The sequence below is a fragment of the Mus pahari genome, chromosome 10 (genome assembly GCF_900095145.1).
Source record: "Mus pahari chromosome 10, PAHARI_EIJ_v1.1, whole genome shotgun sequence".
Classification (NCBI taxonomy): Eukaryota; Metazoa; Chordata; class Mammalia; order Rodentia; family Muridae; genus Mus; species Mus pahari.
The window spans coordinates 39,504,228-39,515,939 of NC_034599.1; the positions used below are offsets into that span (position 1 = coordinate 39,504,228).

At 48.5% G+C, this 11,712-nt stretch overlaps 3 protein-coding genes across 4 annotated transcripts in view; 1 reads left to right on the forward strand and 2 right to left on the reverse strand.

Moving 5' to 3' along the window:
* Trappc4 (trafficking protein particle complex 4) overlaps positions 1 to 936 on the reverse strand; it is a 3,813-nt gene extending 2,877 nt beyond the window's left edge. The window contains exons 1-2 of the mRNA XM_021206086.2: positions 522 to 936; positions 197 to 371 (exon numbers count right to left, since the gene is read on the reverse strand). Of these exons, the coding sequence (XP_021061745.1) occupies positions 197 to 371; positions 522 to 696 (350 nt within the window). The 5' untranslated portion in view covers positions 697 to 936. The remainder of the gene's footprint in view (positions 1 to 196; positions 372 to 521) is intronic.
* Rps25 (ribosomal protein S25) lies at positions 534 to 3,613 on the forward strand. Its single transcript, XM_021206091.1, has 5 exons — positions 534 to 1,150; positions 1,381 to 1,476; positions 2,085 to 2,268; positions 3,370 to 3,468; positions 3,567 to 3,613. Exons 1-4 carry the CDS (start codon positions 1,148 to 1,150, stop codon positions 3,462 to 3,464), a joined length of 378 nt encoding a protein of 125 aa, XP_021061750.1. The 5' UTR covers positions 534 to 1,147; the 3' UTR covers positions 3,465 to 3,468; positions 3,567 to 3,613.
* Positions 3,580 to 11,209, reverse strand: Ccdc84 (coiled-coil domain containing 84). 2 transcript variants are annotated; one of them, XM_021206085.2, is made up of 11 exons: positions 11,009 to 11,209; positions 10,773 to 10,936; positions 10,253 to 10,351; positions 6,731 to 6,797; positions 6,595 to 6,657; positions 6,261 to 6,325; positions 6,041 to 6,146; positions 5,554 to 5,584; positions 4,124 to 4,213; positions 3,864 to 3,996; positions 3,580 to 3,781 (listed from the first exon to the last, which is right to left on the reverse strand). In XM_021206085.2, exons 1-11 carry the CDS (start codon positions 11,126 to 11,128, stop codon positions 3,721 to 3,723), a joined length of 999 nt encoding a protein of 332 aa, XP_021061744.1. In that variant the 5' UTR covers positions 11,129 to 11,209; the 3' UTR covers positions 3,580 to 3,720. The 2 variants fall into 2 exon arrangements, with proteins under 2 accessions (XP_021061744.1, XP_029398768.1); XM_029542908.1 differs by having other exon boundaries at positions 3,582 to 3,781; positions 6,041 to 6,167; positions 11,009 to 11,172.
* Positions 11,210 to 11,712: the final 503 nt, after the last annotated feature.

Consider the following 11,712-nt stretch of genomic DNA (forward strand, 5'->3'; position numbering starts at 1 on the left):
AAGCTGACTGGGCAAAAATCAAACTACCTCAAACTTGAGTCTTGAGTATAGTTGACATTTGTTCATAAAAAGGGCTCAGCCACTTAGAGAGGCACAAAGTGATTGTCAGTACACAAAGAAATACTTTAGCCAGCCTAGAGACAGATGCACTCACTAGTCGGGAGTGGAAATGTTTAAGAGGGGTTGGGACACTTACGAGTGGAACATCGAGGCCAGCATAAGCTTTTCGTTAGAGGTCAGGCGGGGCCGGCCGAATCGGATGGAAACCGGGTAATTCGCAGGGTTACCCAAATACTCCAGCACCTCTTTCCCGTCGGCCGTGTACTTGCCATTCACGTCCATGCCATTGATGGCCAACACTGCATGGCCCACTACAAGAAGAGTGGCTGAGGATCAGAGATGGCCCGGGCCACTCCCCGCCCCCTTTACTCCCACTCCCATCCTTCTATCCCCACTCCCACCCCGCAGCAGCCCACCAGCCCACTTCCGCAGCGCCGGCCCCGCCCTCGAGCCCGGCCCACCCCGGATGCCGTCGCGCTGGCCGAAAGCGACCAGCACGCGTTCGTCGTGCAGTTTCAGCAGCAGGTCCAGCGGGTAACTGAAAGTTTTCTCAGCCTCAGCCCGTGGCGAGTAGCTGTCCCACTGGTAAATCAGGCCGCCGGCTTTGTTCACCACGTACACGCTAAAAATCGCCATCACTGCGCCACGGCTAGGGTATACGATCCCGCCCCTACCAGGCGCTCCAGTCCCGGAACTGGTGTCATAGCCTCGCCTCTGATGTCCCTCTTGCGGCCCTCCCCCCTCCTAGAGCGCACGCGCAAGCCAAGGCCCCATCGTTCTAACAAAGGAATTTCTGGGAACTGGCCTACTGTATTTCTCAGTGACCGAGGAGAGGATTAGTGGCTGTCGGGTGACCCGCGGCAGAGGGCAGCAATTTTGCGACCAGCCTCAGAGTTTGTAGGTTGGAAGCCACGCCCCTGCTACGCCCCACGAGAGGCGGAGTTTAGCCAAGCCGTGGTCCCACCCCTTTGCCCCGGAAGTACTCTCTCGAGGCAGAGGTTTCTGGGATTGGTGGCCCACCGGGCTTCCTTTTTCTCCGACATCTTAGTGAGGCTGCAGTGGTCCACACGACTCTCTGAGCTTCGCCATGGTAAGGTCCGCGGGGGTTGAACAGTGGGGTTCAGAGGGCCGAGCGGTGCTGCGGGGAGATGGAGGCGACCCTACACGGAGTGCTTCGTGGCCCGCGGGCCTGCCTCTCCAGGCGGCCGCCGCCGTCGTGTCCATGTGCTCCCGCGGCGCCGCCTGGGTGGGTGAAGGGCTGCGATCCGGGCGCTTGGGACCACCATGTGACTGGCCTGCACTCCCGATTTCCTCCCCTAGCCGCCCAAAGACGACAAGAAGAAGAAAGATGCCGGAAAGTCGGCCAAAAAGGACAAAGACCCAGTCAATAAGTCTGGCGGCAAGGCCAAGAAGAAGGTAGGCGGTAGCTGTTTGTAATGGGTTCCGTGGGACCTGTCGTGAACTTGGGCTGTAAGCTTCTCCCCAGATACCGAATTCTAAAGTCATACTGCTGACTTTTTTTCCCTCTTTGCTCCTTTTTGTCACTTCAAGAATATGGTGGTGTAATCCCTTTATAAAGGAGTGGTATTCAACCTTCCTAAGGCTGCGAACCTTTTAAGGTGGTTCTCCTTGTGATCACCAATCGTGAAATTATTATTATTTTTTTGTTTTTTTTCTTCCCCGAGACAGGGTTCTCTGTGTAGCCCTGGCTGTCCTGGAACTCACTTCGTAGACCAGGCTGGCCTCGAACTCCGAAATCCGCCTGCCTCTGCCTCCCGAGTGCTGGGGTTAAAGTCGTGCGACACCACTGCCTGGCTCATGAAATTATTTTTGTTGCTGTTACTTAATAGACAGTTTGGCTACTGCTATGAACTGTAATTTATGTCTGGTCTTCAGGGTATCTGATAGCGACTCCAAAGGTCTTTAATTTACCTGAGACGATCGTGACAGGTTTCTCAGATGCTTGATGTTAGGGAGAAAAGGTATGGTTCTGACTGGTTCTCTCATTTTGTTTGGATGAGCAGAAGTGGTCCAAAGGCAAAGTTCGGGACAAGTTGAACAATCTTGTCCTGTTTGACAAAGCGACATACGACAAGCTCTGTAAGGAAGTTCCCAACTATAAGCTTATTACTCCGGCTGTGGTCTCAGAGAGACTGAAGATTCGCGGTTCCTTGGCCAGGGCAGCCCTGCAGGAGCTCCTCAGTAAAGGTAGGCGATGTGCCCTGCTTATGCCAGTGTCTAGACTTGCCTTGTTGGAGCAGCATGACTGGGAAGACATGTGAAGGATAGACTGACTTCCAGAGTCTTTAGTTTTAGTCACTTTTAGTGCCGTGTATTCCTTTGCAGTCTTTGAATTCCTGACCCTTTTTCTGCTTCTCGGTTAATTGGGATTAAAGGCGAGCACCACCATGCATTGTTATTTTGGAATGCCATTTCACTATGTTGTCCTTTGGTGTTTTTTAAGTATGTACACTGACTGCATACAGCAAGGTCTTCGAAGATAGGGTCTAGGTATTGACACAAGTATAAAGTAGATTATGGTCCTTAGCATTAAGTCTGCCAAGGGTGTAGAAGAGCTCATGCAGTTAATTAATATAACCACAGCACTTCCATGGCAAGATGGACTTACCAGGCGCTCTCAGGCTAGCTACTTTAGTATGGCGCTCACTGTAGCAGCATGAGGCATCATACTGCCTCAACAAAGTGGAAGACTAAGACTGACTCCTGATAGGGTGACTCACCCTACACTCAAACACTAAATTAATAGTAAATCCTAAAAACATTGATGGCTCACTTGTTGGTTCTCCTCTGTCCCAGACTAGACCAGTTCTGTCTCCCAAGTGTTGGGATTAAAGGTGTATGTTTGTGAGCCCAGTGCATTGAAGGCTAAAAGGATCAGCATCAAGGCCCAGGCCAGCTTGGAATTTAGAATATGACCTGGTGCCGGGCGTGGTGGTGCACGCCTTTAATCCTAGCACTTGGGAGACAGAGGCAGGTGGACTTCTGAGTTCGAGGCCAGCCTGGTCTACAGAGTGAGTTCCAGGACAGCCAGGGCTATGCAGAGAAACCCTGTCTCGAGAAAAAAGAATATGACCTGGTACCCTAAGAATTGTTAAGGAATTCTGTTTGGAGAAGAAATAGGAAATATATGTTCAGCATCTGCTATAAGAAGAAATCTGGCATCCTTGGGGCTGGAGAGATGGCTCCAAACCCTCTGTATACCAGCTCCAGAGCATCAGATTTCCTTCTCAGATACTAGTGCACGTGTGTAAGGCAAAAACCTTCAAACATGTTGAATTTTCTCCTTAGGACTTATCAAGCTGGTTTCAAAGCACAGAGCCCAAGTAATTTACACCAGAAACACAAAGGGTGGAGACGCCCCAGCTGCTGGTGAAGATGCATGAACAGGTGGGAACCAAAGGTTTCTTGGTGTTGAAGCCCATTACATGTTCTCTTTACGAGATGCTCTGGTTATGACTTTTTTTTTCTGTTTGTTTTTTTTACAGGTTCAATCAGCTGTACATTTGGGAAAATAAAACTTTATTGAATCAAATGAATGGGTGCATCTGTTTCCTAAGGCAGCTAGAGAGGATTTGGTCTTAGGAATGAATAGTAGCTGGAATGGGTTTGTTGGACGCAAGGTCAGATGAGATCGAGCCTTCAGCTTTTCCCTTTATGTGGCTGCTTGCTTCTTGTTGCAGCTTCAGTTTTGAATTGATGCCTGAAAGGAAATGAAGACTTAGCAAGACTAATGGTAAATCTTCAGGAAGGTAGCCAGTGAAGGTCTGGACATTTATCCATACCTGGACTGCCAGCGGCGTCCATTATTCCAGACTCTGCCAAAAGAGGGCAGCCAGCCTGCACTGGTGTTGGAACTGTGATCAAAGTTGGCGCCAACTCTATCTGGAGGGAGTTTCTTCAGTTTTTGTTTTTCCTCTGCAAATAGGAAATACGTGTTTAGCTTTGTTTAAAGACAGCTAAGTAGCTAGGCCTACAGATAACATGCTACTGCCCTGCAACTAGCTCAGGAGATTGATTGTGAAGAACATTGTGGCTCGCTTACTTTCTTTGAGAAATTCCTCATAGGAGGGCCCTATTGGGAGGCTTCCAGAGCTGTGTTGCTCCTCCTGGATCATCCAGGGAGGTGTGGCACCTGGAACAAAGCAAAGCCCTTTAACCTTCCAGCTAGGTGTGTTCAAAAATAAAGACTGCCTGCCACTTGGCAGTGGGTAGCCCAGAGGCAGCTGAAGCCATGTATGTGTGCATGCACCCCTGTGCCTGTGCACCCCCATCCTAGTCCTACTGAGGTTACAAGAGGGCAGGAGAGACTGCTCAGCGGTCCCGAGTTCAGTTCCCAGCAACCACATGGGAACCATCTGTAATGGGATCCAATGTCTTCTGGTGTGTCTGGAGAGAGCTGTAAATTAAGAGGAGAGTGGATCCCCTGGGACTGTGACAGCTGACACGTGGGTGTTGGGCACTGAACCTCAGTTTTGCCATCACCAAGTCTGCTGACTTGAGACAGGGCTTCTCTGTAGCTTTGGCTATCCTAGATTCACTCCATAGACCAGGCTGGTCTCAAATTTCACCTGCCCCTACCCTCCCCAGTGCTTTGTTTTAAAATAAAAATACTGCTGGTCTGTGGTGGCGCATGCCATTAACCCCATCACTTGGGAGGCAGAGGTAGGTGAATTTCTGAGTTCGAGGCCAGCCTGGTCTACAAAGTGAGTTCCAGGACAGCCAGGACTATACAGAGAAACCCTGTCTCGAAAAAAACCCCCAAAAAAAAAAAAAATACTTTTCAGTATAACTTCATTTGGAAAGGTACTTGTAAGTGTATACTGAACTCTTTAAAGGTGTAAACAATAACCTCCACCTCGCATAACTGGCAAGCAGCTGCTACATGCAGTTAGTATTTTAGTCACTGTTTTAAGTTTCTCATTGATTAATGGTTTGACTATGTACCTCAACCTGCCTTCAAAATGAAGACCTCCCTGTCTTAGGGTCCCAAGTGCTGGGGTTACAGCTATGGTTGCTGGCCAGCACCTGTCTCCATCCCATAGTACTGGGGCTAAAGTCACGCCTACACAGCAAGTGCTCTTACTGAGCCATTTCCTCAGCTCTTGCAAGTTTTGATCTATTCTGGATACAAATTATTGAATACATAAAAGTAGACCAAAAAAAAAAAGTTATTTAAAGGTGGTAGGGCACGCCTTTAATTCCAGGCAGAGGCAGATGGATCTCTGAGATCTAGGCCAGCCTGGTCTACAGAGTGAGTCTCATGATGGCCAGGGCTATACAGAGAAAACCTGTCTCAGAAAACTAGAAGGGAAACCAAAACCCCAGCAAACTAGATGTCTAGTTCAAGAACTCAAGGCAAGTATGAACAAAGGGTTAATCTGTGTCACTATAGCTGGGTACGGTGGGTATCCCAGCAGTCAGGAGGCAGAAACAGCCAGGGCTGCATAGACTGTCAAAATAACAGAAACTTACCTGAGTGAATATTACCAACTCCAGGTGTATCCTGTGGTAAAAATGGGGTAGAGATAAGAAAGCCACAACATAAAATATTCATAAGCAATTGACAGCAAACTAGGGAAGGGGAACACAGCTTTGGACAATGCTACTTCAGTACTTCTAAAGAACTCACCAGTAACTAAGGACAGTCCCAAAACAGATGAGGTAAAATTAAAATTGGGGAGGTACTAGGATTGCAGGGCAGGGTGGCTAGGTTCAGATGTCTATGGGTAGTAGAGTGTGGACACCCTATATTGAGCAGGTTGAGACACTGATAATGAGGTGCAGCAGTTATGAAAAAGATCACTGAAAGGTTACACCAGGGCTCAGGAACACTATTAAGAGCTCAATGAAGGAGTCCAACAGAAGATGGAGCAGGCTAAAATGAGTAGAAAAGTCAAAATAGGTCTGTTGTGGGACGTGAGAACTTAGTGCCCCTCCTCTGGTTTGCTTGTTCTTGTACCTGATGGCCAATGAATGTTAGTTGCTGTCCTGTCTCCATCCAATCAAGCTCTGCAACAGGTTGCAAGGCCAAGTGTGATACCTGCTGTGAGCTGGCAGCTACGTGGCTGAAAGACAGGGGAGCCAGGCTGGCAGATGAGGTCCTTGAGCACCGAGGATGGCAGAGATCAGACTGACTCCCATTTCCCAGCATCCAACTCCCTAGTGCCCTGAGGACTTACCCGTTGGTCGCTTTCCAACTTTCAGGTGCTGAAGAACCCTCTTCTGGATCTGACTCGGCCTGAGGCTGAGTTTGATTCAGGAAAAATAAATGTGTCTAAAGTGCTTCAGAGCCTGCCTGGGCCATGCCCCCACACTCCAGACTCAGTGTCTTATGGAAGGTTCTGCCCATTTTGCCAACCCCCCAGCCCTGCCCACATCTCTGGACCTGCCCCCAGTGGACATGGTGGTGTGAACCGTTAGTTCTCTGAGAAGAGCTGACTTGAAATGCTTGATGGGGGAAGCCAGGCATCAGTGGATTTGGATACGGCGCTGGGTCCTCCGAGGGAAACCAACCTCTAAGACAGATCGGACCACTTCCTGCCGACTCTGTTCTACCTCACGGATCTGAGCTGCCATCTGTAGGGGAGAGAGAATGCTTAGATGGGCTCAGGGTTATGGGGCAAGGTCTTTCAGAGGTCTTTCCTCCTACCTCTTTAATCACCTCGTCCTCCTTTTCCTCATAGGAATCCAAGCCCTTCACCATGGACTTCTTAAACCTAGAAATACAGGAATTATAAAGAGACTAAAAAGATAAATCCGCTCCCAGCCCTACCAGTTGTAAAGAACACTTCAGAGAGATAGTTTTTAATTCTGAGGGGGAAGAAAAGAGACAGTATGATTGACTGATTGTACACTAGGCCAGCACAGAGCTCCCACCTCAGCCACTGAGTGCTGAGAATACAGGGATGACTCACCATGCTCGGCTTAGAAAACCAAGAACTTTGAACTCACAGAAACAAAACTGGTAAAGTGAGCACCTCGCCTCTCACCTGGGGACACGTGTCACTGTCATACTGTTCCACTAGTCTTCATTTATTTTTTTCTCAAAGATTGTTTTTTTAATGGTTATCTTGCCTGCATGCATTTCTAGTTTCCTTGGAGAATAGAAGAGGGTGTCGATCACTTAGAGCTGGAGTTATGGCTGATTGTGAGCTGCACAATGGGTTCACTATCCACTGGAAACTGAACTCAAGCCTTCTGTGAGAGGAGCAAGTTCTGGGCTGGTGAGATGGCTCAGTGGGTAAGAGCATCCGACTTCTCTTCCAAAGGTCCNGAGTTCAAATCCCAACAACCACATGGTGGCTCATAACCATCTGTAACAAGATCTGACGCCCTCTTCTGGAGTGTCTGAAGACAGCTACAGTGTACTTACATATAATAAATAAATAAATCTTTAAAAAGAGTAGCAAGTTCTTTTAATCATGGAGCTAGCTCATCCTTAGCCCCTGTAGACCTGGCTGTCCTGGAACTCAGAGCTCAACTTGCCAGGATTAATGGCTATGCCACCATGCCAAGCTCATGTAAAGTTTCTGAAAGGAATATTACACTGCTGGTGAAGTGCCAATGCTTACCCTGTTACCGATGCCACTTTTTTTTTTTTTTTTTTTTTCCAGACAGGGTGTCTCTGTGTAACAAAGCCCTAGCTGTCCTGGAACTCACTCTGTAGACTAGGTTGGCCTTCATCTCACAGATGTCTGTTTGCCTCTGCCTCCCAAGTGCTGGGATCAAAGGTGTGTGCCAGCACGTCTAGCTTACTGATGATACTATTGACCACCTAACCTTTTTTTTTTTTTTTTTTGGTTTTTTGAGACAGGGTTTCTCTGTGCAGTCCTGGCTGTCCTGGAACTCACTCTGTAGACCAAGCTGTCCTCGAACTCAGAGATCCCCCTGCCTCTGCCTTCCAATGCTGGGCTTACAGGCGTGCGACACCACTGCCCGGCTGACCACTTAACCTTTATACTAAAGAGATTATAAGCTATTTTCCTACTTAAATCCCTCCATTCATCCTTTATATGTATATTCCTTCTGCCACTGTGAAAACTCTGGTTCCCAACAACATTTGTATTCATTTTATACTACAATACTTAAAAAGTAGGGTTGGAGAGAGATCTCAGGGTTAAGAGCACTGGCTGCTATGCTAGAGAATTCAGGATTGATTCCCCACACCCACATCGTGTCTCATGGAGATGGTAACTCTAGTTCCTGGGAATCTAGTTTTAGAGAACATCAGACACACAAATGGTGTACACACACACACACACACACACACACACACACACAGGTAAAACCCATACACACAAAATCATTAAAAGAAAAAAAAGTACATCCTACTCTTCTAGTGGACTCAAGCTCAGTTTTTAGCATCCATGCTGGACAGCTGACAACAACCTAACTCCAACCCCAGAGGGATTTGATGCTGCTGGCCATCTTGTAGAGTAGTACTCAGATGCATATCTAACACAGACATTGAAACACACACAGAAACATACATACACATACACACACACACTAATCAATCTCAAAAAAAAAAAATAATATATATATATATATATATATATCACTACTGGCTTGGAGAGAAGGCTCCAGAATTACAAACACAGACTGCTCTTGCACTCAAGCCAAGTTCAGTTTCCAGCACATATGTGAGGCTGTCCACGGCTTCCTGTAACTCTAGCTCCAGGAAACTATCACCTCTGGTCTCCCCGGACACTAGAATTCACACGCAATACCCCAACTATAAAAAATAAGGGCCGGAGAGATGGCTCAGAGGGTAAGAACACTTGATATTCTTGGAGAGGACCTGGTTTTGGTTTTTAGCATCCAAATGGTGGCTCACAACTGTATAACTCCAGTTCTAGGGCACGTGACATTCTCTTCTGGCCTCTGCAGACACTACATGCGCATGGCATATATACATACAATTCAGGGAAGACAATTCCTACACATAAAGGCTTAATTAATACCACCACTGAGAAAGTGAAAGATCTTGAGATTGAGGCTAGCATGGATTATATAACGAGATCCTGTCTCAAAACAGAGCTAGGCAATCCTGTCGTGGTTCAGGGCATTTGTATGCTTTTTCACACCTTGCCTTTTCTTTCTCTTATTTAGAAGGGGGAGTCAAATGTGGTAGTACATGACTTTAGTCCCAGCACTCAGGAGGCAGAGGCAGGCAAATCTCTGTGAGTTCAAGGCCAGCCTGATCTACACAGAAAGCCAGGACTACATAGAGATCCTGCCTCAACAAACAAACAAACACACACAAAAACAAAAACAAAAAAAAACAAAAACCAACTAACCAAACAGCAATTCATTACCCTCAATAGTAAGTTTTTATATATCATCATTCACTAATCAAAAATTCTATGATGGAGGCTGGAGAAATGGCTCAGAGGTTAAGTGCACTAGCTGCTTTTTAAACACCTACATTTAAGCATCCATATGGCAACTCACAACATTCTGTGACTCCAGTTCTGTGGGATCATATGCCCTCTTTTGACCTCTGAGGCTAGCAGTCCTCTTGTCTAAACAACTGGGATTAGAGGCCCAAGGCACCATAACCCAGCCATCACATCTTTTTTTTTTGATTTTGCCAGACAGGGTTTCTCTGTGTAGCCCTGGCTGTCCTGGAACACACTTTGTAGACCAGGCTGGCCTCGAACTCAGAAATCCACCTGCCTCTGCCTCCCGAGTGCTGGGACTAAAGGCGTGCGCCACCACGCCCGGCCAGCCATCACATCTTTAGTGTGCTGTGTTCAATACAGAAGTTGGAAGGCTAATAAAAAGTGCCATGAAAACACTAGATAGCAGTAGATTGTAAGGAAATCCCTGCTGGACTTTGCAATGCATTTACTCATTTTTGGTGATGTGAAACATAACAGCCGTGTGCTGGCCTGGACCTTGACTTGGTTCAGCTGGGTACTAGAACTAGAAATGGTCACCAACACACTTGAGTTGAATTTCCCCAATTAGTTGTTTTGAGATAAGGTTCTGTAGCCCCAGCTGGCTTTGGCATCTCAAGGATCCGTGCTCAGCCTCCCTAGTCCTGGGGTTACAGATGTGGGCCATCACACTCCTCCCTCAGAATGTTGTCCCAGTTTAAAGAAGCTCTTGTGCCTGACAAAGACCTGGATGGCTCACTGTGCCGCGTCTTTTACAACGCGTGACTCACCGCGCATAATCCTGGGGGGAGATCAGAAACTTCTCTTTCATCTGGGCATTGGCCTTGTTCTCCCACCAGAATTTGTTGGTGGCTTTCTTGTGCTCTGGGCTGAGAATGGAGAAGAGTAATCGTAGCCAGTCATTAAGATAGTAAAACAGTACGGAGTATCAGAGCACTGGGTAAGGAATGCAGATTGGCCCCTGGGTTGCTTCTGTGGACTAGGCAGAGAGAAGAGGATTGTTTATACCAACCTCTTCAAGATATCTATCTTGGGACTCCTTTCTAACAATAAAGTGTGTGGTGGTGGTGAGAGGAGGGCAACCTGGCTTTTCTAGAAAGATCACCCACACCACTGGGACCATGGTAGGGCTAAGACCCACTAAACTCCACGGTTGGCCAGGTAATTCAGTCCATAACCCAATTAAGTCACAAAGTCGACCTTCCTTCTCCCCGATTCCAACTTCCCATCCCACACGTGTGAACAACTCTTCTGTGTGTACGGGGGAGGTGGGTGCTCCCCAGTTGTCACCTGGCCAGATGTTCCAGCAGACCCCCGTGTAGCACTGTCAGGTTGCCATGGCTCAGATGTTTTCGCACTTCGCAGCCACAGCACGGGCACCAACAACACCGATCGTGCTCGGGGACATAGCGCTCCACCTGGGCGGCGCGGACGGCCCTGCGGGCGGCGTCCACCTGCAGGACAGAAGCCAGCTAGGACCCTGAAACCAGCCCACATTCCTGGCCTTCCCAGCCCCGAGTCCGCACCTGCGGTAGAAGCCGCTCCAGAGCCCCCTTCAACTGCCGCTGGTGCTTGTGGCTGTAGACGTGTCCGCGACCACAGAAGAAAGTTTGCCGACACAGAGGACATCGCTGCGGTGGCGCCATAGGCCCAGGACCCGGGAACACCGCCACAGCAGCGGCTTGTCACCACCCACTGACCCCTGACCCTTCCGGGCCGGACGGGGCGGGGCGACCTGGGAGCTCCCAGTTCCCCTAGAGGCAGGAGGCGCTATTGCAATCCGTTCTGCGGCTGCGCGGACTATTCACTCCCTCCCCCACCTCCCACGCACCCGCAGAAAACCCGGCAGCTTGTGAAAGATCGAGACAGAGCCCACGCCGGTTAGGACCTCAGACCGCACACTTTCAGGCGTTGACAAAGACCCAGCTTAGCGTTAACCAATCAGAACTGGTAATTTCAGGGCACACACTGTGACCCGTGCTTTGTGTTAATGATCTCACCGAATCCTCACGTCGATGCTTTGTGGTGTGGAATTATTGGCATTTTACACATGGGAAAGAAGCTACTCCGAAGAAATGAGGACCTCTGAGGAAAGCTACAGGGGTGTGTTAAGCAGCCCCTCCAGCCTCCCTGAGACCTGCAGGGGAGCATTTGGTCTAAGTGACTGTGATATTCATTCATTCATTCATTTGGTTTTTCGAGACAGGGTTTCTCTGGGTAGCCCTGGCTG

Bases quoted from the DNA above. Each gene is read 5' to 3' on its own strand.
- Rps25 (XM_021206091.1), top strand. The intron at 1,477-2,084 runs GTAGGCGGTAGC...TTGGATGAGCAG, and splicing joins GCGGCAAGGCCAAGAAGAAG to AAGTGGTCCAAAGGCAAAGT. The intron at 2,269-3,369 runs GTAGGCGATGTG...TTTTCTCCTTAG, and splicing joins GCAGGAGCTCCTCAGTAAAG to GACTTATCAAGCTGGTTTCA.
- Ccdc84 (XM_029542908.1), bottom strand. From the start codon at position 11,128: ATGGCGCCACCGCAGCGATGTCCTCTGTGTCGGCAAACTTTCTTCTGT. The intron at 6,168-6,260 runs GTAAGTCCTCAG...CTCATCTGCCAG, and splicing joins AGTTGGAAAGCGACCAACGG to CCTGGCTCCCCTGTCTTTCA. The intron at 3,782-3,863 runs GTATGGATAAAT...ATTTCCTTTCAG, and splicing joins GGACGCCGCTGGCAGTCCAG to GCATCAATTCAAAACTGAAG.